The sequence below is a fragment of the Lontra canadensis genome, unplaced genomic scaffold (genome assembly GCF_010015895.1).
Source record: "Lontra canadensis isolate GAN:19392208 unplaced genomic scaffold, GSC_riverotter_1.0 scaffold103, whole genome shotgun sequence".
Taxonomy (NCBI): Eukaryota; Metazoa; Chordata; class Mammalia; order Carnivora; family Mustelidae; genus Lontra; species Lontra canadensis.
The window spans coordinates 2625013-2649240 of record NW_022631097.1 but is presented as its reverse complement, the minus strand read 5'-3'; the positions used below and the strand labels follow the sequence as shown (position 1 = coordinate 2649240).

At 45.4% G+C, this 24228-nt stretch overlaps 1 protein-coding gene across 1 annotated transcript in view; it reads right to left on the bottom strand.

The window, feature by feature from the left end:
• Positions 1-20173, bottom strand: part of FGF9 (fibroblast growth factor 9) — a 31969-nt gene extending 11796 nt beyond the window's left edge. The window contains exons 1-2 of the mRNA XM_032838224.1: positions 19067-20173; positions 10169-10272 (exon numbers count right to left, since the gene is read on the bottom strand). Coding sequence (XP_032694115.1) covers positions 10169-10272; positions 19067-19343 — 381 coding nt within the window. The 5' untranslated portion in view covers positions 19344-20173. The remainder of the gene's footprint in view (positions 1-10168; positions 10273-19066) is intronic.
• Positions 20174-24228: the final 4055 nt, after the last annotated feature.

The window sequence follows — 24228 nt, the reverse complement described above, 5'->3', positions numbered from 1 at the left end:
AGTGAGTGTATGAACAAGTGAGTCTGAGTGCGGATGTGTGTGTGTATGTGACTGAAGGTGTGAGACAGTGAGGGTGTGAGTGAGTAAGTGACTGTATAGGCAAGTGGGTGAGGATGAGTGAGTACAGGTGTGAGCAAGTGACTGAGTATGAGAGCAAGTGAGGATGTAAGCAAGTAAAAGTATGAGCAAGTGAGTGTGTGAGTGAAGGCATGAGCCAGCGAAGGTGTGAGGGAGTGAGTCTATAAGTGAGGATATGAGTGAGTGTGTGAGTGAGGGTGCAAGCAAGTGAGTGGGAGCGTGAGTGAAGATGTGAGCAAACTGAGCGAGTGTGTGAATGAATGAAGCATGAGCTGGTGAAGGTGTGAGGGTCTGAGTGTGTAAGTGAGTAAGGATGTGAGTGAGTGAAGGTGTGAGGGCATGAGCAAGTGAGGGTGTGAGTATGTGTCTGAGTGAGTAAGCAAAATGTGGGAGTGAACATGTGAATGAGTGAGACTGACCCAACTCTGATCAGCCTGTCTGGCATCACTAATTCAAGGAACCGGAGGAGACTGATACACTTAAAAGAGAAGCAGGAGGCTCTACGATTCAGAACCTGTCTGTGCAACAGGCTCCAGTGAGGAGGAGCTCAGGTCCCGTGACCAACAATCCATTCTGACGCGAGAGGTGATGCTGGAGAGGCGAGACGGAGGATGCTGCAAGGTAAAGTAGCAGCTAAGTGAGGCGTGGAAGAAGCAGGGGGTGCCTGGAGGGGGTCAGCTCGTGCCTGTAGTCCCCAGTGTTTATTTTCTCTTGGTGTTCCTCACACTGCCCAGTTTACAAATTAAACAGATTTCATGTGTGCAGGGAGGCTCAGGACAAAAAAACCATTAGTCAGCATTGCCAGTCAACTACTTAAGTAAGATATCCATTGCACAGATATGCTGTTCTTTTCAAATGTATATATGAACTACTCTGTAACAAATGCATTTTTCAATGTTAATGAATTCACCTACGTTTTGTCATAATTTTTTTTTTCAATGAAAAGACACAAGCATAGGGGCCCCTGGGTGGCTCAGTTGGTTAAGCCCTCTGACTCCTGATTTCAGCTCAGGTCTTGATCTCATCATTATGAGATCGAGCCCCACCCAGGCCTCCCTGCTTGAGATTATCTCTCTCTCTCTCCCTCTCCCTCTGCCAGTACCACCCACCACCTCATGTGCTCTCTCTCTCTCTCAAATAAATAAATTTATAAAAAAAAAAAAAAAATGGTGGGGGGCGGGTATTCCTGGGTGGCTCCTTTGGCTAAGTGTCTGCCTTCAGCTCAGGTCATGATCTCAGGGTTCTGGGATTGAGTCCCGCATCCGGCTCTTTGCTCAGTGGAGAGCCTGGTTCTCCATCTCTCTCTGCTGCTCCCCCTGCTTCTTCTCTCTCATACTCTGACAAATAAATAAATAAAATCTTTTAAAAAGAAAAAAAGGCACAAGCACAATTACCATCCTGTGTGACTCCCTAACACTTTCTATCAAAAAGGGAACCTTACACACAAAATGATCAGGAACCACTCTGGTCTGTCCTCTAATCTTCAGAAATTAGGTGCTTAGGAGCCAGGATCCTCAGGAAAAGAAGGAAGGAAGGAAGGAAGGAAGGAAGGAAGGAAGGGAGGGAGGGAGGGAGGGAGGGAGGGAGGGAGGGAGGGGGAGAGAGAGAAAGAAAGATGGAGAGAGAAAGAAACAGGTGATCTGGGATCCCACTGACAATATATTCATACTTTCAACATGTCGTAAGTGCCAACTGCATGCATGGCACTGTTTTAAGTACTGACAGTTCCACAGGAAACAAAGGTAACCACATCCCTGCCTCCACAGAGCTACCCTTTAGGAAATGAAATTCCAGTAGGGACACGGAAGAACCAGAGCCAGTGGAGGCTCTGCCCCAAGAAACAGTCACACTCTGAAGCTTTCTTCACCAGACTCCTCCAGCAGACCCTGAGACAGCAGTGTAGAGCAGGGAATAAGAGTAAAACCAAGGTCAGGAAGACAGAAGAGATCTTGTGTGAAGTCTGCACCTGTCATGAGGAAGATTCTACTCCGAGACTCCTAAGCCTGAACAAAGACCATGACTGAGCATGTTGCCTGGTACCCAGAACCTCCTCCTCCAGAAGAAAGGAGAGCCATCTCCTGAGCTATTAATGACTAAAACCAAATCCTTTCCAAGGCCTTTAAAGTCTCCAGACCTGTGTTCTGTGACTTTGATCATTACTGAGGTGGGAAGTCTTAAACATGTCTCAATAAATCAGTAAAGCTAATCCACGAAACAACTAAAATTAAACTTATACTTAACTAAAATTAAATAAACAAATAGATATATTTGTTAAAAGATGATTTTTCCATGAACTTATGGCCATTGGTACAGATGCCAAGGAAACAAGGCAACCACAAAATAAAAACTAGGCTATTAGAAAGGGGAAAAAAGTTCCAAAAATCATATCTGTAAAGGAAATACTAAATCCTTCTCTGACACATGGTTAATTCTGGTAAAATTATTTTGTATTCACAAAAATGGATGGCAACTCTTATGCATATACATCAGACAAAGTTTATTCACTCACCTATGCTCAAATCACAAATTTACCTACATTCAAATTACACTAGGTGACCTTGAAAAAGCCACTAAGCCACTAAACCGTCACTCTCCCATCTCTAAAACAAGGACAGTGTATGAACTAAATCAAATAATAGAGAAGATGTTCCTCTGAGGTGCTGCCCTCTTTATCACTGAAGAGTTATTACTCGATCCTTTGAAAATTGGCAATGTACATATGCAGTAGAAGACAATGCTCTATTTCCCAAAACATCAGTTTAAAACCACCTATTTCCAGAACATGCTGCTATCAAGTGGATTACTAAACAAATGTCCCTTTTCATTTCCTTTATATGAATTACATGCTTTGGAGACTATCTACAGGACATGCCTAAACATCTACCACCAAAGTAATCTGAAACTGACAAACCCCAGTGACAAATTGCTAAGTCTAGCGGTGCCTTGCCATGTAGTACAGTATTCCATTCCACAAACAACACTAGTTTATCGTGCTTGCTCAAAAGCTCTCACAAGTGCCGATGCAGAATGCCCAATGGAGACAAGAAGGCCTCCACTCCACTGCCGGCCTCAAGCTGCCTCTCCAGCATACCACTAAGCCTCCTTGCTGGACTTCACACCTACTGGGATAGGATATTTTCAAAACTGGCATCTGCAGACCCTAGAAGACATAGGACTTTAATTTGGAGAACTGCAAGTTTTCTATATAAATGTTTTCACTTGGTCATTCCACCTCATGAGAAAGTAAAGGGACTGTTTTAAGGCTATTCTGGACACTCCAGATGACCACCTGTAACCAGACAGTGGCGCCCAGAATGCAATTGTGCTGAGTAGTGCTATCCTGTGCTACTTTCACCATCAGAGTTAATAGGAAAAGAAAAAAACATACCTAGCCCATCATCTAGTCTCCCAAGAATTAGAATAGGAAGGCTGGGCTGGGAGGTGGGGGTGGTGGTAGGGGTATAACTATCCTCCCGAGGTGCTCCAAGGAACAGGTGGGCTTAGCTCAAAAAAGCTTCAGGGCCACACTGACAGTGAAGCAGTGTCTTAGCCTCAGACGGACAACATCTTCTGTCATACTAAATCAATTGTGCCAATCTGGATTCTATTGGTCTTAGAGTTTAGTGCAAATTTTAACATTAATATGTTTTGAATTGAAGTTGCTAAAAAGTATAAGAAGTTCGTGTCAATTCCTATTCAAATGACATAGTCACGATCATTTAAATCAGTATGAGTTTCTAAGGATCTTAGATACTTTATTGTTTCCTCTTAAAGAGACTGATACATTCCTTTACTCTGTGACAGGTATCTCCCCATCTCTACCCCACACCATGGAGACACCTTGAAAGGGAAATTCTTTGACTCGCATACCTCTAACCCAGTAGAGACAACTGCTGAGACCACTGTATTTTTTTTTAAAGTTGATGTGCATAGGAAACACGGTCAAAAATCCATCATACCTTGTTATTACATGGATTCATATAAACCAGGACCCAGTTGTGTCTCTGGAAACATAATAACCAAATCTACTAGGAAACACATGTTTTATAAGCATCTCCACCAGAATGATGGTCAGGCTCCAAAGCACTAGTCTGAGGGCTGCAAGAACCAGGCATGAGTCACACTCTGCCATCTACAAGGCCTGGGTCTTTAAATAAGGAAGAAGAGGACTCTGTCAGTAGGCAACCACATCCTAGGTAGTGCTGTTGACACACGGTGCCCAGATACAGCAAGGCTCTGCATCCAAGTGGGTAGTGACAGGCCAGAGAGCTGGCTCAGCAAACACTGACCATATGCCAACTGCACAGAACGTGTACTGCTGGGCCTTTAAAAAACAGAAAGATTATAAAGACAGAGAATCTGATGCCTAGAAATTTAATATAGTGGAAAAGACCAACAGGAATTAAAATTCTAGACAGAAAAAAAGTAAGTGCTATAAAAGGGATACAAACCCGAAATCTGCACGTCATCTTTTTGTATCACTTTTATAGATTCTATGCTCTGCTTTCCTGTATCATTATGATTTTAATGATTATGCTACCTTCTTTTAATGAAAAGGTAAAATAGCTTTCACTAAATGGCAAGCTTCTTGAAGGAGATTGTTTTCATGGCACTCTTTTTGAAAGAGATATTTATTATAGTCAATTACTCTTGATGCTTTAATGTATCTTGATAACGGGAGCACCTGGGTGGCTCAGTTGGTTAAGTGTCTGCCTTCAGCTCAGGTCAAGATCCCAGGGTCCTGGGGTTGAGTCCTGCATCGGGCTCCCAGCTCAGTGGGGAGCCTGCTTCTCCCTCTGCCTGCTGCTCCCCCTGCTTGTATGCTCTCTCTCTCTGACAAATCAATAAAATCTTTTTAAAAAAAATAAACACAATATCTTGGTAACATTCAGGTAAGTTAGATGAAGATGCTAAAAGTAACTATCCAAGCCTTACTTCCAGTCTCCTTGATAAGAACAAAAGTGACAAAGGTAAACTAATACTCTAATAAATTCGAGTTCTCTGGCCAAGTATGTGTGTGTGTATGCGTGTGTGTGTGCGCGTACGGTCTAATACCCTCTCTATGACTCAGGCAGAATATTCTAATCTTTACATTTGAAAGCTCATGAGCCTGAACTTGTCTGCCCTACCTTTTCTGAGACACCTATTCATCCCTCAAGATCCAGCTTAAATATTACCACCCAATTTCCTCAAGCAGTTATTTAAACGCAGTTTTGGACCCCAAGATATTTGTGTGTTTCTCTAATGTAGTACACTTCACATTGCACTGAGTTATTTATAAATATATTTCTCCTACCAAATTTTGAGATCTTTGTTGCACTGTTAAGCACTCAGCACAGTGCTAGGCACATAGTGGGTATAAATGTTTGTGAATGAATGAGCAAATGAAGGAATTAATGCATGGGTGAATTAACACATGAATGTGAGAACTGAACCCCATCCAGAGCCAGAATTTTTCAGGTTGTCCTTCAACCGTATCATGATACGCGTTAGCAATAATGTTTTTCCTATTGCCGCATTCTAACAGGGTACCAGAATTCCATGCATTTTTCTGAAGAAATATGACCCCATTCACCTCTGGCCTTTTAGATACATTCCTAACATAAACTTGTAAACAAAAAATTATGTACATGAAAAAAATTTATCCCAGAATACATTTTAAATTAATATTTGCTATATTTTGCTTTACCTTTTGAGGGGAAATCTGTTATTTCCCCAGATCTTCTATTTACCTTCTTTCATAATAAGATTAGTTTTTCTCAAGGTTTCCCCAACGTTTAGAAACTTCTCCACTTTAGTTTACTGAGCTTTATGCAACTTCATATAGATAAAAATTCTTTAAGCTACAATTTTTAGTGTACAGTTGACCCTTGAACAGCACAGGGATTAGGGGCACTGACCCCTTGCACAGTCAAAAATCTGTATAGAACTTTTGACTGCCCCCAAACTGAGCTATTAATAGTCTACTGTTACCTAGAAACCTTCCCAACACATAGATGATTAACACATATTTTGTATGCTATATGGGTTACATACTATAGTCTGAACAATAAAGCTAGCTAGAGAAAAAACAATGTTAAGAAAATCACAAGGAAGAGAAAATACACTTACAGTACTGTACTGTATTTATTGGAAAAAAAGAAAAACCCTGCCTGGAAGTGGGCCCACACAATTCAAATACATGTTGTTCGAAGGTCAATTGTAATTAATAACAGAATCATCGCCGGTTTCTTTTCTTTCCTCCTCCCAGTCTCATCACATTGAAAATATAATGTTTTGGTCACTCCTCATGTCCACTGCCACACCAAATACGATGGAAAATGTGATTTTTAGCCATAGGGGAGCAGAGATCTCACCTTCATTCCCCTTTCCTGCCTTAGGTACATGCAAAAGGAAAACCATCTGGCTGCCCGGAAAGCTTTCTTCCCAGCTCTGTACACAAGAAGCAAAAAGATCTTCCTCCGTAAACATTTTGTGTACACAGAAAATATCATGCATGAGGCAGACAAGACTCAGGAGGAAAGCCTAAAAAATCCAAAGCATGAATTCCTGAGATCCAGAGTAGGAAAAGACACTCCAGACCTCGAAGTCAAGCTACTCATCTCAGAGATGAGGAGAATCAGGGCCCAGCACCTCACTAGTGGCAGAGACAGAGCAAGAGCTCAAGTCTCCTGACCTGTAGTCATGCATTCACCCCTACACTATCGCTTTCCAGCCCCAGACCCAGCTCCAGCCCCCTTGGGTGGGACACACCACGAATGGCATAATCACAGTCCAACTCAGCATGGGAATGGAAGAGGCAGATTCTCCCTTCCAGCGGAGTTCTCAGTACCCCTGAAGACACAAGCAGATCCAGTGAGGTCCACATCCATGTGTTTCATGAAGCATCAGAGAAAGTCACAATGCTTAGCTCATTTTAATCCAACAAGTGTTTATTGAGCACCTACCACGTGCAGAAGCAGGCAAAGTGGCTGGTGAAAAGTACTGAATGCTAGGCTAAAGTATTCAGGCATTCGCCCTCAAAGGCAAGCACTTGAAGGGATCTGCACTGAGAAGTGACGCTCATATGTGAGTTTGGAAAGGTAATTCTCCCATGAGTGTGGAGAATGGACCGGAGAAGGGAGAAGCTGGATGCAGAGAAGCCATATGCTGAGATAACTCTTCCACAAAGGAAATCACAATTTGCAAAAGCCCTCCTTATTATACTTTCCTCTGAGCAGTTTCCAAGCCTGAATATACTCTTTACATGAGTAAAGAGTATTTCTCAAGCACAGGAAGAAATGGAGGACTTTTCTTAGACTCGTCCCTTTGCCTAGCTGGTGTTCCATGATCGGGTCATCAGCGAGCCATGTTGGTTTGCAGCCATGTAGTAGTGGAGGACGGACACGTCCTCCCAGCCTCACACTCTGTGTGTGCTCAAAAAGCCCTACATGAGGCAGTTGGGTTTCCCAGAAAACATGCCAAGATGTTCTCCCAACTCTGCCACCTGGACATCACTTTAGGCAGTACCCTCACTGATATTCATTGGGTCTACATTCAGGTTACCTTCTAGAGCCTGCACTCTTTTCTCAGCCTGTGCTGCAGACGGGGGCACACAAAGGCAGGAGGGCAGCCAGAGGAGAGAAGAGATGAGCAAGAAGCCACGGGAAGAGTCCAGACAGGGAGATGAGGCTCGGCTGGACAACAAGCATAGATGCCACTGTGCTGAATAAAAGTTCCACTGCTCTCCTTGTCAACCAATAAACTGCAGGAGGCTGTCATGTTGGCGATTTTATCTCAAAGCCTGGTCCTCTCTCTCTGGGAGGAGAGTACTCTACAGGGACATACAAGGTGGCCCATGGGGTGGGGAATAAAAATGGCCTCTGTGTTTACTCATTTGTCACCTTTTAAAATGTTTACCTTAATATGAGTTTTATAAAGTAAAATAATTTCTATGAACTATATTTCATATGTAGAATCTTTAAGTAATTTAATATACAGTGTTGAGATTCATACTCAAAAAAATTGTTTTGGTGGTGGCATGTGATCAAAAAAGTCTGGAGACCATGATGAGAAAATTGTTTTGGTGGTGGCATGTGATCAAAAGAGTCTGGAGACCATGATGAGAAACCATGGAACTTTTCACCCACTAAAGGTTGGATTGTACCCTATACACTAGAAGCAGTTTATCAAGTTCAACTGTGACCAACTTAATTTAATCCATAAGTTAAATCTCCATATACCTAAAACTGAAAAAAATTGAGGGTGACAAAAGGAGAACATCATTTAATGTTTTAAAAGTGTGAAAGCCAGGGCACCTAGGGGGTGCCCTTAACTGACAGTTAAGCATCTGACTCGTGATTTCAGCTCAGGTCATGATCTCAGGGTCGTGAGGTTGGGCTCCGTGCTAGATGTGGAGCCTGTTTAAGATCTCTCCCTCTCGGGGCGCCTAGGTGGCTCAGAGGGTTGAGCCTCTGCCTTCGGCTAAGGTCGTGGTCCCGGGGTCCGGGGATTGACTCCCGCATCGGGCTCTCTGCTCGGCGGGAGCCTGCTTCTTTCTCTCCCTCTGCCTGTCATTTCCTCTGTTTGTGCTCTCTCTCTCTGGCAAATAAATAAATAAAATCTTAAAAAAAAAAAAAAAAAGATATCTCCCTCTCCTCTACCTCTTCCTCCTCCCTCTTTAATAATAATAATAATATAGCTTCTATCTTTGCACTTAAAAGTTCTGACAAAGATAATTTAGGCAATAAATAACTTTTATAAACCACAAACTGTGTTTAAAATGCTAAACCAAATCTTACACTTAAAAACATATTTTTAAATAATCTATTATCTCAATGAAGCACTTTTTCTAAAAAGACTAACAAATCAACCAATCTAGATTCAAATTTTACCAAGGCAGAAAAACCATTCTTACACCATTAAAAATGGTGTGTTTTATATTCAAATTACATAGGCCATTTTTTTGTCATATGGAGTGTTTGAGCAAAAATTTTATACTATTCCAACCTTTGTGTGTGTGTGTGTGTATGTGTGTGTGTGTGTACACACATATATATATTTACTAACAGGTGGATAGCAAAGGAGTAGATCTAGAAAATGTCTCTCCTAACTATATATGAAAATGCCCTTTATTTCTGTCTCTAAGTCTGCATTTTCTTTTAATTTTCAATTTTTTATAGATTCTATCAAAGTTCTCCTATGTAGAGAGAACATGGATTAAATTCTTATTTGGCTACCAATATTGGCAAGGAAAAACTAAAGTTTGATTTCACTAGGAGCCTTTTGTTGAAAACTCAAGTTAGTCTATAGTAACTAATAATCTATGATTCACAGGCATACATTTAGCAAAAATGTATCAAGTTCCTACTGTCTAACATGCACTGTGTTTTAGAAACTTAGCACAAGTAGAGATAACAAAGATGTAAAGTGAGTACCCTTCTCTCAAAGCAGAAGAAGGAACTCTGTCTCATTCACTGAGCACATGGAAAAGCACCTGGCACCTGCTAGGCTATAATAAACACTTCTTCACTGCCTCCTTCAAGTTGCTTACAACCCAAAAGAGATGGGAAGTGAGACACGCAAAAGAAAAAGAAAGAAAGAAAGACACAATACTTGCAAATAATTATAATATTTTTATATTCTTATTCACATACAAGAATATCTGACAATAATTTCCATCTCCCTCTTCTCTCTACATAATCAAAGTCTTATGTAGCTCAGAGAAAGGGTTTATACTCACTGCACGGTGGTCTATTTCTAGTTTTAATTACACTGCTTTACAAAGCTTAGAAGATAATTTCAATTCATTTCAAAAATAACTTCCATTCAATACAAGAAGATGGGATTTTTCACACTTGTGAGTTTTTTATTTACTTGATAATGAAAACTGTTTGGCACATAAATAAAGCATTTTCTCAGAAACTCTGATCAAGTGAAGATCCAGGGCTGATATCTATAAATAAAAACAAAATGGTTTTTCTCAAAAAGCAAAAACTTACACTCTCTCCAAACAGACTCAGTTTCATTTCTAGATATTTATAATCTAGAGAAAATTCAGTTCAAATCAAATGTGAAGCTAAAGGTTGGCAAAGACTCTCCCGGTACTTACTGATCCATACAGCTCCCCCTTCTCATTCATCCCGAGGTAGAGTCCACTGTCCACGCCTCGAATGCTGACCAGGCCCACTGCTATACTGATAAATTCCAGAATGCCTGTGAGACAAATGGCAGAGGGCAAAAGACAGGTCAGAGCACAGAACAATTCCTTAGTCTCAGCATCCCTAGGACTTTTTGAGAAGACACTGAGCCCAATTCCCAACTTGGATAATCTCACACTCATTAAAGAAGTTTCTCCTCTTAAAACCACTTCCTAAAAGAACTGATTTTTCAGCTAAACTCTGTAATAATGATACAAAAGTACTTACCAACACAACATATAACAAAACATTTTAAAAATGAAAAAGCTAGGACTTACAGATACCCTAAGAAGCAATATGACAGATAAACTAAAATGCATTTCTAATTAACCTAATAAGAGTACAACTTAAGAAAAAAAAAACAAGTATTTGTGTATGGGCTTATATTGGAAAATATTCTAATGAGAGAATGGTCTTCTGTCCCTTAAAACAAGAGTGCCAGGTATTAACCAAATACCTGATTGGTTTATATGGAAAAATAAACCAAGATAAATTTATCATATAACGTTATTAAGCTCCATCTGGAAAATGAAAATAGCCTACACACATCCCAAATATTTCTGCTTGAACAAAGTATTGATTTTTGCTGTACTTATCTAACCTCAAAGAGCTAGTTAAGCAATTAAGATAACATAATATTGGGGGGGGGGGGGGGGGAATACTGATACCAAAAGTGCTCTTGATTTAAAATAGGCATGGAAGACTATATCTTAAAATCAAACTAACACAGTGATTTTCTTTTTCCCCCTCTTCTTTCCCCTTGCTTACCCCACTAAGAATAATAGCACCTAAGCTGGGTATAAATCCAGAATTTTATGGCTATTTAACAGCAGTTTAAATTTCCCTAACCATAGTGATGATTACCCCACTGTATATTTGGGACGATGCTAGCATTACTTGCGCTTAGCCATTTGCTCAAGTTTGTTGTAAAGTGCTACACTTTATGTAGACCTTGAGTTAACATGTACCAAATACTAACTTCTTGTTTTAAAAATACTTTCAAATATTGAAAAATTCACTTATATTTAAGAGTTTAGAAAGAAAAAAAAAACTGAGGATAACAGTATGCTATAGGCAGTCTCATGTGACTAATAAAAAAGCACTTACATGGATTTTTAAACAATTAATTTTGCAACTTTCACAAAATACTCTGTAGCAATCAGAAGAAGACATGCACTACATAAATCTGATGAAGCAAAGGGTTTCAAAGGTGACGTAAAAAAAGAGAGATTTCTTATAAAGGGGTATTCTTAATTCTTTGGTAAGCACAAAATGTAACAAATATCTTATGTTTACATTTTATAGAATATCACATATATTCACATGTGAAACTATTTTCATAAAATGGGAAATAGCATATGGAAAAAATATAAAGAGAAATTACAAATTGCATTTTGGATCTGATAATCTGTGACTCTGTATTGGAAGATGTATCTAAAAGCAGCTAGTTTGGGGCACCTGGGTGGCTCAGTTGGTTGAGCATCTGCCTTTGGCTTGGGTCATGATCCCAGGGTCTTGGGATCCAGCCCCAGGTTAGGCTCCCAGCTCAGCGGGGAGTCTGCTTCTCCCTCTCCCTCTGCCCCTCCCTTCTGTTCATGCTCTCTTGCACATGCACGCTCTCCCTCTCTAAATAAATAAATAAAATCTTTTTAAAAAGTAAAAATTAAAAAAATTAAAAGCAGCTAGTTTATTACTAGTTTATTACTAGCCTTCCCTACCTCACAAAGCAAATGGAAAGATAGATAAGGAGATATCTCCATGAGATTTATTTCACATGAGATGCCCTCCCTTATTGATGCAATTATTTCAATTCACTGTACTATTTCCAATTCTTATGATTAAAAAATAACTTGTATTGTGGCATTCTATTACCATTAGGAGCCATATGCATATGAACCTCTTCTTAGCTACCTGAAAACACACCACAATATAAGTCATAGTGATCCTGAAATCAGTGTAAGGAATTCATCAATGTCCAATTTTCCTTATAAAATGAATGACAGGACATATTTTGCCCCCATTGAGGTCTGACCACTTTAATATCCCATGTCAAGGGGGAAGAGTTTAATCACAAAACTAAAAGACACTTGCATCTCCGGACACGGTCTTTGATGACCTCTTGGTTTTCCCTAACCAGAAGGCAGCTTGAAAAACTAATCATGAATATTCATCATCATCGCCCATCAGGCCCCAAAACAACAGGGGCCTGTGATCCTACAAAACCATCTGACTAGCTTGTCTTCAGAACAGCAAGAAGACTATCAATAAACCACAACAATGACAATCCTAATAGCTTGAACACTTGAGCATTGAGTCTGTGCCAAACGAGAGGCCTTCTTTCAGTCAATCCTCAGAACAACGCTCAGCATTACAATATGTCCATCTCCAGCTCACAAATGGGGACACTGAGGTTTTAAAACGTTAAACAACTTGCCCTCAAGCAATGAGACACCAAAGCCTGGATCCTTACTGATTATGTACTTTTATCACTGTTTTTACCTTTTTTTCACTGTGTCTGTGATTTCTGTACCATGTTTATATGTTCATTCCTTTACTAGTGACTAGATGTTACCCAGATCAGACTCCACAGACCCAGTGAGCAGGCAGAGAAAATAAAGAGCAGGTACGTTCCTGGGACTGTGCTCTCTCATCATGCCGAGTTTGGGAAGGTGGGCATATGTTATGTATGTGGACTATTTACCAAATTGTTTATGTACACAGAGTTAACATCTAAGTACTGAAATTGTTATTATATGTTTCAGAAATGAAAGTATTAAATACCTGTCTTGTTTCTTTTTCTGGCAACAACAAGATAGCTGTTAATTCATATGCACTGACTTATTTGAACAACAAACTATTATTGAGTGACCATTATAAGCCAAGAAACATGCCATTTGTTAAATATACAAAGATGAATAAGATATAGCCAAAGCCCTATATCCTCAAAGTACTTACCATCTAGTGGAAGGAAAGACAAATAGATAAATAAAACAATGTGATAAAGGCAGTGAGAGGAGATGCTTAGGGTACGGTCACATAGGCTTAGGAAAAGGAGTCAGAGGGGGCCTCCTGAAAGTGAAACAAGTTTCTGAGGGGCTCTCCCTATGAAAAGGAACTACCTATGTAGTGACCCCAGGTGGAAAAGATTTCATTATCTCTCACCACCATCCATATCTCTGTAGCTCCTTGGAAATCAGAGACCTCAAAAGAACAGCCCAGCCTTTTTGAGGTCACCTCAGTGATCCAAGGGCAAGCAGAACACTTGAATGTGTGAGTCACAGCATTCCCCCACACACAGGGAGAACACCAATGTTGTAAGGTCAGAAAGACCTGGCAAAGCCTGGCAACAAGATCCCCAACGCCCAGGTTGGAATCCTTAACATTCCTGGTACCATCTTGCCCACAAGAAACTCTATAACCTCCACCAAGTCAACCAACCTCTCTCTGGGCCTAAGCCAAGCAAGTGCTTCCAACCATACTCACTTGAGTACAGCCCACTCCCCAGGTTATCTGTTAGCGTGAATGTGCAGTACAGAGGCCTGGTGGAGCCATAGCAACCCAGGAGGAGGCATCTGTGTAGAAACATTTCAATGTTTCAATGTTTAACAGGAGAGGAAGGTTAAGAAGGGAAGAGCAAGGAAGAAAAAAAAAAAAAAAAGACTGGAAGAGAGGGAGGGAGAGAATGGTGGAATTGTGCCTAATGTTAAAACTATGACCCTCACATGCGTGCCATGGTGGGCTGTCTCTCCTCTTCTGCAGACACAACCAAGACATCCTCAGTTCAAAAGGGCCATAGTCATGGGTAGTGATGAAGTGACAGGGGAAGCACAGGGTCAGTGGCTAGTGGCATTTGCCTCTTCTCTTTCATAGCAACCAACAGTTCCTTTGAGGATGTGTTCACTGGGCTCGAGGGGGTCTGATGGGGTCTGAGGTCATCTCTGGTCCACAAGAGTCCAGGACAGTTTCTGGGACCCCTTTAGGAAAATGACCACACCAGACTTCATCCTTGCTCCAGACTTGCTAGGTATTAGTGGTCAGCCCAGAGCTCTGTTCAAATGGACCATTAAACCAAAGCTGGCCAGCTCCCAAGAGCCCCTCTGCACTGAGCCTCACCTCCAAGTGAGCCTCCATAATAAGGCCAGCCATGGCAAATGGGAGGACAGGCAGAAGCTGCTCCACTCTGGCCCATGCTAAACAACCCTCTAGCCTAAAAGCCCCCAACACTTAACAGAGCTGCATTCTTTAGAGGGCAAGAATGTATGCAAGCTGTGGAGAGAGGCATGACATGAAGCTTTCGAAAATAGATTAACCCCCCTCCCTACAGAGCTCCCCACTCACCCAGAGAATCCCACACCAGGGCTGCCAAATCAATCATCTCAAAGCTAGGGACAGAGTAGGTCTGAGTCTGTGGCAACTTGAGCAGATCTCAGAGTTTCCTTAGGAAATGACTGACTAAAGGGGAGTTTACAACTCCAGTTTTTCAAGAATCTAAACCCATCCAGAAAATAACACCTTACATAGGAAGTCTTTCCCTTAGTGAGATATTGAAGAGGAAACCCCAGGTCATACTTATCTAGGGTCCTGATGAATTTGGCCTTTCAGAGCCACCACCACTCCAGGCCAAAAGGCATAGCAACAAAGAAGCAAGCCATCTTTCCACAAAGTCAAGTGGTCAGTCCACTCAGGTTTCCTTGTGCCAAGTAAAATAGTGGATCAGGACCAACGCTCACTTTTTTATTATTTTGCATTACCATTTCCTCCATTGATTTTCTGCTCACTTGTTTCTAACAAGTTTCTCTTTAAAGAGAAAAAAATTATATATATATATATATATATATATATATATATATATATATGAAATGAAACCTCTCACTCCCCCAGACTATTACAGACATACAATTCCTCGTTCCTTTTCTCCATGCTCAACCTTATCGCCACACCACCACCCCCAAAGGAAAAAACAAAGGGCTCTCTCAAGGTCCCACCTAAGTTGTCACTGCCGCAGCTCCTGCTGGGACAACAGTAATATTTCCCCCGCCCCCATGTCCTCTGCACTGCCGCTGCTGTGTCACCGTCAAGCTTGCCAGCAGCTGCAGTCACCTGCGGCTGCATGGGGGTGGCAAAAATCATTTTCCAGCACGTTTCCTTCTGCCGGGTCACTGCACGTAGAAATGCACCTTCTATTTTAATCAAGGTGTAAACCTACCCCCATTCCCTACCTACAGCTACTCTTTTCTAGAGAATCTAAGAGAAAAAGGTGAAAACAAAGTCCCCTGAAGGGAGCCGGGATGAAGAGAGGGAGGCTGCAGATAAGGGAGGGAGGAGGGCAGAAGGAAAGGCTGCAGGGAGCTAGCTGGAGCGCCAGGTGTGGCGAGCTGCCGCAGCCCCACGGCCCCCACCCGAAGCCCGCTGGCTTCCCGGCCCTCCCCTCGCACTCCCCGCCGGGTCCTAGCGCCGACGAGCCCAGCCCTCCTTCCGGGCGGGGCTAAGAAAGCAGGGGTAGGAGGCTCCCAGCACTCGCACCTCGCTGCAGAGGTTGCTAATATTGGGACCTGCCGCAGCGGTAGCAGCGGGAGACCGCGGCACTGCTGTCACCCCGGGGGCCGCTTCTCTCTGCAACCGGATGAAAGACTTAAATAACCCTCCTGCCTCACCCTCCTTCCCCACCCCCACTGCGCACAGCCACCCACTCAGCTCCATCCAAACGAGGGTGAGTGGCACAGCGGAGCACCAGGAGCGCCCTTCCCCCCGCAGCCAGTTCCCGGACGACCCCCGAGCTCGCCTGTTCGTTGACCCTTCCCCCAACCCGGGCCAGGGCTCTCCTCCCCTCCCACACGCACTGCCCCTACCAACCCAGCCAGCAGTGCCTAGCGAGTCTAAGGAGTAGACATGTCACTTCCTTGGCGACACCTTTCTCCAACCTCCAGGATTGGGGGTGGGGTAGGGGGTGACGACGTCTAGTTTTTGTTTTATGATCTCTATTCAGCTGCTGACCAGCAGTCCTTGTCCGCTGACCCCAGAACTCGCCTCTTGGGTTCTCTCCATCCTCGTGGTTCCCATAATACCAGCCTTGAATCCTCACTCTCCCCAGTGGCACTTACTGGATTTCTAATGACTGCATTCAGCAAACATCTTACCCTAAAGGTGACTGCATTTAAAAAAAAAAAAAAAAAAAAAAAAGAAAGAAAGAAAGAAAGAGGAAAAAAAGCCCGTAGGGGGCGGGGGACGTGTAGGAACCCCAACTGGAACATCCCATAATCTCTCCACGCCGGGGCCCAGTCGGGCTGCGCCGGGGTTCGGAGGCGCTCTCTCCAAGGCAGGGCTCGACTAAATGCACCACAATGAAGCTGCCCCGGCCTTGTAGCGGTCTACCCCGCTACGCTCCCTCCTCCACACCCCCTGGCCCAGAGGCCGGGGCCCAAGCCCGGGCGCTGAAACGCAGGCCCACGGGCCGCGAGCTCTGCTCCCCGAACGCCGTTAACAATAGCTCACCGCCCCCTCCGCCCGCCTCCGCGGCCCTTTGTCCCCCCCAACCCCCACCCCTTCCCCTGTGGCTCCGGCCTTGTCGGCGGGGGCCCCCCGACCCACCTCCCGGGCACAGCGGAGCCATCGACTCTCCGAGACCTGGCTGCGTGCTTCAGAAGAGGGAAATGGGTCCGAGATAGCACTGGGGAGGTCAGGGGTACGACCTCCAGCCTGTCCTCCATCCCCGCCACCAACTCTCCCGCCGCTGTGCGCGCCTCCGGCGGTTCCCACACCACAAACAACCGCGCTGCCCGGGGCGGCGGCTGTCAGCCCCGCCGGACCCACACTCACACACAAAGAGGAAGCGAAGGAACTAAACTTGGGCAAAAAAAAATCTCATTCCCTAAACACGGCGAGAAGTGTGTCAGCCCCAGCCCGTCGCCCCCGGACACAAGGAGTCCCTGCAGCACCAAAGGGCGCACTCCAGCCGGTTAGAAAGGGGGACGGAAACAGAGCGTGTTTAGGACCGCGCGGAGCTGGCCCGGCGGCCGCCCAGTGCGCCCGGGGGCCCGGGCTGCCGACTCCGCACCTGCCGGCTGGGAGCGCGGGAGGACTGGGGCTCCCGCCGCCAGGCGCACCTAGGCCGCCAGCCCACGCCACTAACCATACGTGCCTGAGCGGTGCAGACGTCCAGCGGGTGCCCGCTGCGGCCCCGTGCACAATCGGCTGTCCCACCCACGGCCGCCCACTGCCTGTTGTTCGGATACTGAACGCTAGGCACTGTAGCAGCCCTTAAAGCGGCCAGATAGAACAGCACTTCTAGTAAAGTTTAGTCCTCGCTTTGCAACAACCAGAGCTGAGTTTATTTCGGGGAGGTGGGGAGTGCCGTTATATTTCAACTCAATAATTGCAAAGCAAATTGACAGCTTTGCCTTTTCTTTTCTTTTTTTTTTTTTTAGCAGAGCGGAGACTGCCAGAAATTTACACTAGTGGGTTCAGCCTGGGGCTTGGGCTCGTGGTAAGCAAAGGAAGAAAATCCTGGGCCTCGTGTATCTGGGACCATCCCCATTCCAGGCCTGAATCTTCCTCACCTTCTGGCATCATATACAGCCCCACGAGCCTAAACAGATAGTTTAGGCTGTGTTCAACATCTGGCATTAAAGCATGAGGAAGAAAAATCACCACAGGACTTTGTTTTTTACGACCTAGTTTAAGTGTTGTCAGGTGGGTTCACTGAGAAGTTAACTCCTTCCAACAGTCTGGTTGTCCAACTGGCGCTTTCCTTTTGGTAAGTAAGGAAAACCCCCGAAAGTCCCTCGATCGGTATTGTGCTCGCTGACACTGTGCTGCTGGGCTCAGGATGGCCCCCGCAGGCACGTGTGTGCAGGCACTAAAGTGAGCAGAGTCACCAGCACTCGGGTCTGCAGTCCTCAATGCTGAGTCACAAGTACCCTCCTTGGGAAATGAAATCCTCGGAATGCCCTTTAAAATTAGCTCACAGCTTTTGCACGCGCGCGCACACTCACACCAAAGAGCCACCCAGGAAACCCACACAGGGCTGCACAATATAGAAATATGGAGCATCGGTAATAACTTGATAGCTGCAAGGACAAACGTCCCTGGTGAGCGTTCTGCCCTTTCCTAAGTCATTTTCCCCCAGCGCCTCTGCCTCTGCTGCTCTAGGAGTCTAAAATTTTACTTTAGTCCTCCCAACAGAACAATCAGTCAGCCACCTTCGCCTACGGGATTTTCAGACCCTCGCGGTGGGAATAAACAATACGCTTAATTTACAATTCAGGCAGTATACTTATTAGAAGAAAAAGAGTAGGAGCAAAAACTTCATTGGGGCACAAGATGTAAACCACTGCTTTCAGCAAAATGCATTTTCAAGTTCTCGGTAGTTAATGATTAAAGCTTTAAACTCGTGGAATCAGTCCATTCAAAAGAAACTTCCTAAACCCGATCTTCCCGAGTATCTGATGCAAAAGAACTAGAGACTTTTGTTATATTTATAAATCATGCCCTCTTTTCAAAAAAGTCGCGGGGGGGGCTTTCAATGTAGACTTGCATCAGTGCCAGCGGCAGATCTGCAATTACCGAGGCTTTTTCTTTTTTCTTTCTTTTTTTTATCTTTTCTTTTTCTTTCCTTTTTTTTTTCTTTTTTCCTTTCTTTCTTTTTTTCTTTTCTTTTCTTTCTTTCTTTTTTTTTTTTTTTTTTAAGCTAGCAAGACAGAGACAGAGTGACAAGTCCCCTTCCCGCATCCCCCGCCCGGCCACCACCTTCTTGGTAGTTATGACCCGAACATGTCATCGCACGGACACTAAAGGGTTAATGGTATACCTACCAAATCGGCTGTGGTCTTTCCTGGTTCCCTGGATAGTACCATTGGGGAAGATTTCTAAGTGAAATCCAGTCCTGCAGTATAGCTGCCTCCGCCTGAGAATCCCCTTTAAATGATCCAAGTCCGTGACTGCGGGTCCCCTGGGAAGCCCCCCTGCTTCGGACTGACCCAGGTGGTCACTTAACAAAACCGGACTGTCCACCGGCAACACCGGCACATTCCCAAACGGTACCGCGTCCTGCACACCGAAATAGTTCCCAACTTCACCTAAGGGAGCCATCAGAGGACTCGGCTTTTGGAGCACAGGAATAAACAATAATGACGGTATCAACCCAGAAGATATTAGGCGAGGTATATCCAACTCCCCTCCCTTACTGCAGTTGCAGAGAGAGAGAGAGAAAAAAGGGGGGGTTCTTTTCTTCAATCCATTAAATGCATAAATAAAAGTAATCTGCTGTTTCACTGGCACAGGTTCAAGGTCAAAGCACTGATAGTCTAAGAAACCACCACTTTATACTCACACACTGACATATTGATAAACATATCTATGTATCTCTATAGATAGATCCCCAGCTCTTAGCAGGCAGGAAGGTCTTCATCCCATCCGACCGTAATAAGGAAAAAAAATCCGTAGTTTCTCCATTTGGTTTGAGATCAGAATGACCATAGCAACTTAAATGCCTAGGCGTTATTATAGGGATTTTTAAGATGCACGGGCTACGTCAGAATTTACGGATCCCGACTCCAGGAAGGCATGCGCTGTTTTTACTCTAACCGACTCTGCAGACATCAGCACGAATCCTTCAAGGGGGAAAAAAAAAAAAAATCTCACGTTGGCGGCGGCGACAAAATCTCCCCTTCTGGTCCCCCCTCCAAAAATAATAATTATTTTAAAAAAACAAAAAGAAGAAAAAACTTTAGGCGTCCAAAGCTAGTATCCAGAATTCTCCAGAGTCTCGGCAGATGTCCATTGGCTTAGAACGAGTGGCGAGCGGCGAGCGAGGAGAGCCACGACCGCGAGCTCGCGTGCCGCCCTGGCTGCCGCGAACAGGTGTTGCCGCGCCGGCTCGCGGAGCGTTGTAGCCGGGCGGAGCGCTCCTCCTGCGCAGCCCCCGCCGGCGCGCAGAGTGGCGCAGGCAGCGGCATTGGGTTGGGTTTAAGGTAGCGCCGCGGACGCCCGGGCTCCCCGCGGTCCTAGCGCCCGCCTCACCGAGCGCGCGGCTCTGCCGCAGGCCCGGCGCAGCGTGCCAGAGCACGAGACTTCTGGGGGACAGCCGCGATACACTTGCTTTACAAAGAAAGATGCATGGAGAGAGGCAGGAGGCAGAAGCCCTGAGTGTCCCGCGGAACTGAATCTGGTAACCTAAAATCTTGCTCGATACATTGATGGAGGTTCAGACTACAATTGGCAAACTAGTTTTCACAAGGACTCTGTAATTTGAAGTGCATTATAAAATAAAACTTAGTTGAAAGAGTTGGAGGGAAGTGGGCTTGATTCAGTGAGCTTGAATGGATACGGCAGTTTCTCTTTCATTCTTCTGCCAGACACACACAGAAGCGCAAACTGTACTGCAGGTAAGCCGGATGGATGTGAACCAGCGTGTGTGCGTGTGTGTGTGTCCTGTGTGTGTGTGTCTGCATCTCTCTTTCTCTGCATCTCTCTCTTTCTCTCTCTCTCTCTCACACACACACACACACACACACACACACAGGACACACACACACTCACGCGCGCACGCACGCACGCAAACCCAGAGGCAGATGTGGCCACCGTTTTGTTCCGGGCTTCCTGATGGCATCCGTTGGTGCTATGCTTAGGTCCAGCCCCGCCGCCTGGGTCCCGGCCGCCGCGGTGCAGTCGGCAGGGGGGGCGCCAGAGAACCGCCACTGTCCCCGAGTTCGACTAGCGCGCGCATCTTTGGAGAGTCGGGGTGGAGAAGAGTGCGCCAGTGGGCTCTCTCTTTCCCCCAACCACGCTAATTAGGGAGAGCTGTGCCACTCCTCGCTGTTTCAGCCTGTTTCGCTGTTGGGGAAGCGAAAGAGGAGTTCCAGTGTCTCCCCCACCATGGTCTGAAGCCAATCGCAGAGCGGGAGAGTGGGCGCAGGGCGTGTGGGTGGGGGGGGCGCCCTGGGGCCCGCCGCCTCTCCTTCCTGCTCTGCCTCGCCGGGCCGCAAGTGGAAGCCTGAGCTCCGAAGACCAGGCTCGGCTTTCTCCTCGCGGCCGGCTGCCTTCGCGCCCAGCCACAGGCCGGGACAAAGAAATCCTCCACCCCGAGCCTCCAGGCGCCCCACCGGGCCAGGCTGGCGCAAAATCCCGGAGGCTGTGCGCTCTGTGTCCGGGACAGCCCGCAGGCGCCGGGATCCCCTGAGCGGCGCCCTCATCGCCCCGGGTGCCCAACACCCAGGAGCGCACACATTAGCCCCGCAGCCCGCCCGCGGGCCCCTTTCTTCCTGGCTTCTCTTTGTTCACATTGTCTTAGAAATGGCCCGACTCTCGGGTCAAAATGGTGAAAGTTGCCGAGACTTGAGCACATCTCCAGACTGCAGGACATGCGAGTGGGAAGCAAAGTGGAAGCAGAGACAGGAGCCCTGTGGTGGGAAAGGGAACCAGCCTTTTGGGGTAGTGGGAGAGGGAGAGCCTCAGTAGTCGGCTAAAGGCTGGAGGTGAAGAACAGGGGTTGGCCCCACAAGGGAAGAAAGGGTTTCTCCCGAAGACGAAAGGGAGTCATGAATTTGCAGATATCTCGGGCGCAGGACGTGCCGGCGACCTGGAGCGACAACCTTCCCCTGCCCCCGGGGCGGAAGGCGTGCTTGGACCCCAGCAAAGAGGAAGGAGAGGGGCGAGGTGGTCCTCCCTTCTTGCCATTCCCACACCCCTTTGCCGCAGTCCCAGGTCATTGGGTGTCCGCGGGCTGACTCCGTGCGTCGTGCTTACGTGTTTATGAAGCACCAGAGCCCTGCCCTGTGGTATTTACAGCAGTCACATCGACGGTGGGCTTTAACGTTAACTGCTGAGTGGCAGATACAAGAAGCCCGGGAGGAAGTGTCACTTCTCATAAACCACCCGAGTAGCTGGCATTAATCACGGAGGCAGCCAGTAGCGCTGGGTTAAGCCTGGGTGTCCCTGGACCACTCCGGTACAGAGTGCCGGGTGGATTACTTTTTTATAAAACCTGATAACGAGAAACAGGCGGACCGGGAGGGATGGAGAAAGGGAGACGCTAGATAAGGGAAGACACGAGCAGCACGTGGACATTTCCACTGAAGACAGGACTGGGACAATTTCCACCAGCTGTCTCCAACCACATTCTTTCGGTCTGAATTTAGATTGTGAGCCAATGAGCAAAGACCATTTCCGCTTCCGAATCCCGCAGCCTCGTGACTGTCACTTTAAAAAGGATGCAGCAGTGGGAGAGCGGGTTAAGTAGCTGATACCGCACTTTCCCAGTTAGAAGCAGCCTGCCTACTCAAGCATCTCTTTTCTACTGCAGTGAATTTCATCCACATTTCATCCGCATCCCTAACTCTACCTGCAGGAAGCTTTTGCTGCTTCCTTGCCCCCTGAACTTGCCCCGCAGGTTTCTCCCTTCTTCTGTTTGGTCCTGTTTTCCTATTACAGAAATGCAAACAATGTCCCTCCTTTCATTGATCACATCCCGTTTTCTCCAGAACTCTCTCCACTGGCTCTGTCTGGCTGATTTCCTCAAGATTCCCTTCCTGATCTGCCATGATCGTGAGCTCCTATGTCCACGCCTGTATGTATGTTTTACAAGTCGTCTCCAATTAGTACATAGATGTTAAGCTCCAAGAGGAATGAGGCCTTGCTTTCTAGACACGTGGTGTAATTGGCTTAATAACACCTGCCTTGGAAGATTGTTGTTAGGAATAAAAGGAAAAATGCACATAAAACAGGCAGCACACAATAGCCACTTTAGACATAGTAGCTATTATTAAGCTGATCCTAACATAGTTCCCCCTAGAATTCTGCCCATGAGATATTCAGCAAACACTAATACTCATTTCAATCCTGATGCTCTCTCAGTCTCTCTCCTTAAAATATTTTAATCCCTCTGGTTTTCTCCTCTTCCAGTTTGTCATCTGTCTTTTCTGCTGATAATTTAGTGCTTAGACCCAAATAGGCATCATTATGAGGTAAATGAAGAGAGATATGAAGAGGAATGAGCTCTAGAATAGGGGTCAGCAATCCCAAACCAGCTTCTCTAACCCTCCCCACATCACCACAGTCTGCTCCCTATGATTACCAATACCCCTTCACAGGCCCCGGGTGAGTGGCTGTAAATATGGGTTCATGATACATGTATGTAAAAATGGCCGGTAAGCTATGAAGTACCTACAAATTTAAGGTGACCACTGGACAAAAGTTCTCTCTGTCTACTTCTACTGCTTTGTTCATTAACATGTGTCTCCTTTGATTTCTTTGGACCCCCCAAATGCATCACCAAGGAATACTTTCATTCCTTTCCTACAACAATAAAGGTATAACTGGGCCTCCACCCTTCCATCTCCATTTCCCCCATTCTCCTCACCTCACTCTACAGCCCTTTGGTTTGGGAACTGTGGTGAGTGTGGAGTGAAGAGGAGTGTTTGGGAAGGTTGAAGTCTGCTCCTAGTCTGATCCCATGGACTACATCTAAGCTTCAATGGTCAAGAATTCTGGTAAGAGGACAGAACTATCGTAGTCAACATGTATTGACTCCTTTGCTATGTTCCAGACAATCTACTAAGTGCTTTTGTGCCTTATCTTTTTAATTTTCAAAACTGCCTTATGAAATTGGTACTATTATTATCCCATTTTACACATGAGAAAACTGACTTATAAAGATTAAATAAGGGGCACCTGGGTGGCTCAGTTGGTTAAGTGTCCAACTCTTGATTTCAGCTCCTGTCATGATCTCAGGGTCATGAGACTAAAGCCCAAGTCCGGTTCCATGCTGAGAGTGGGGGCTGCTTGAGATTCTCTCTTTCCCTCTCCCTCTGCCCTTCCCCACCACACTCACACTCACTCGCTCTCTCTTTCTCCCTCCCGCTCTAAAAAAAAATATGTATATATATATATATATATATATATAGAGAGAGAGAGAGAGAGAGAGAGAGAGTAGCATGCTTTTTGCTACAGTGTCAATAAATGATGGAATCAAATTCAC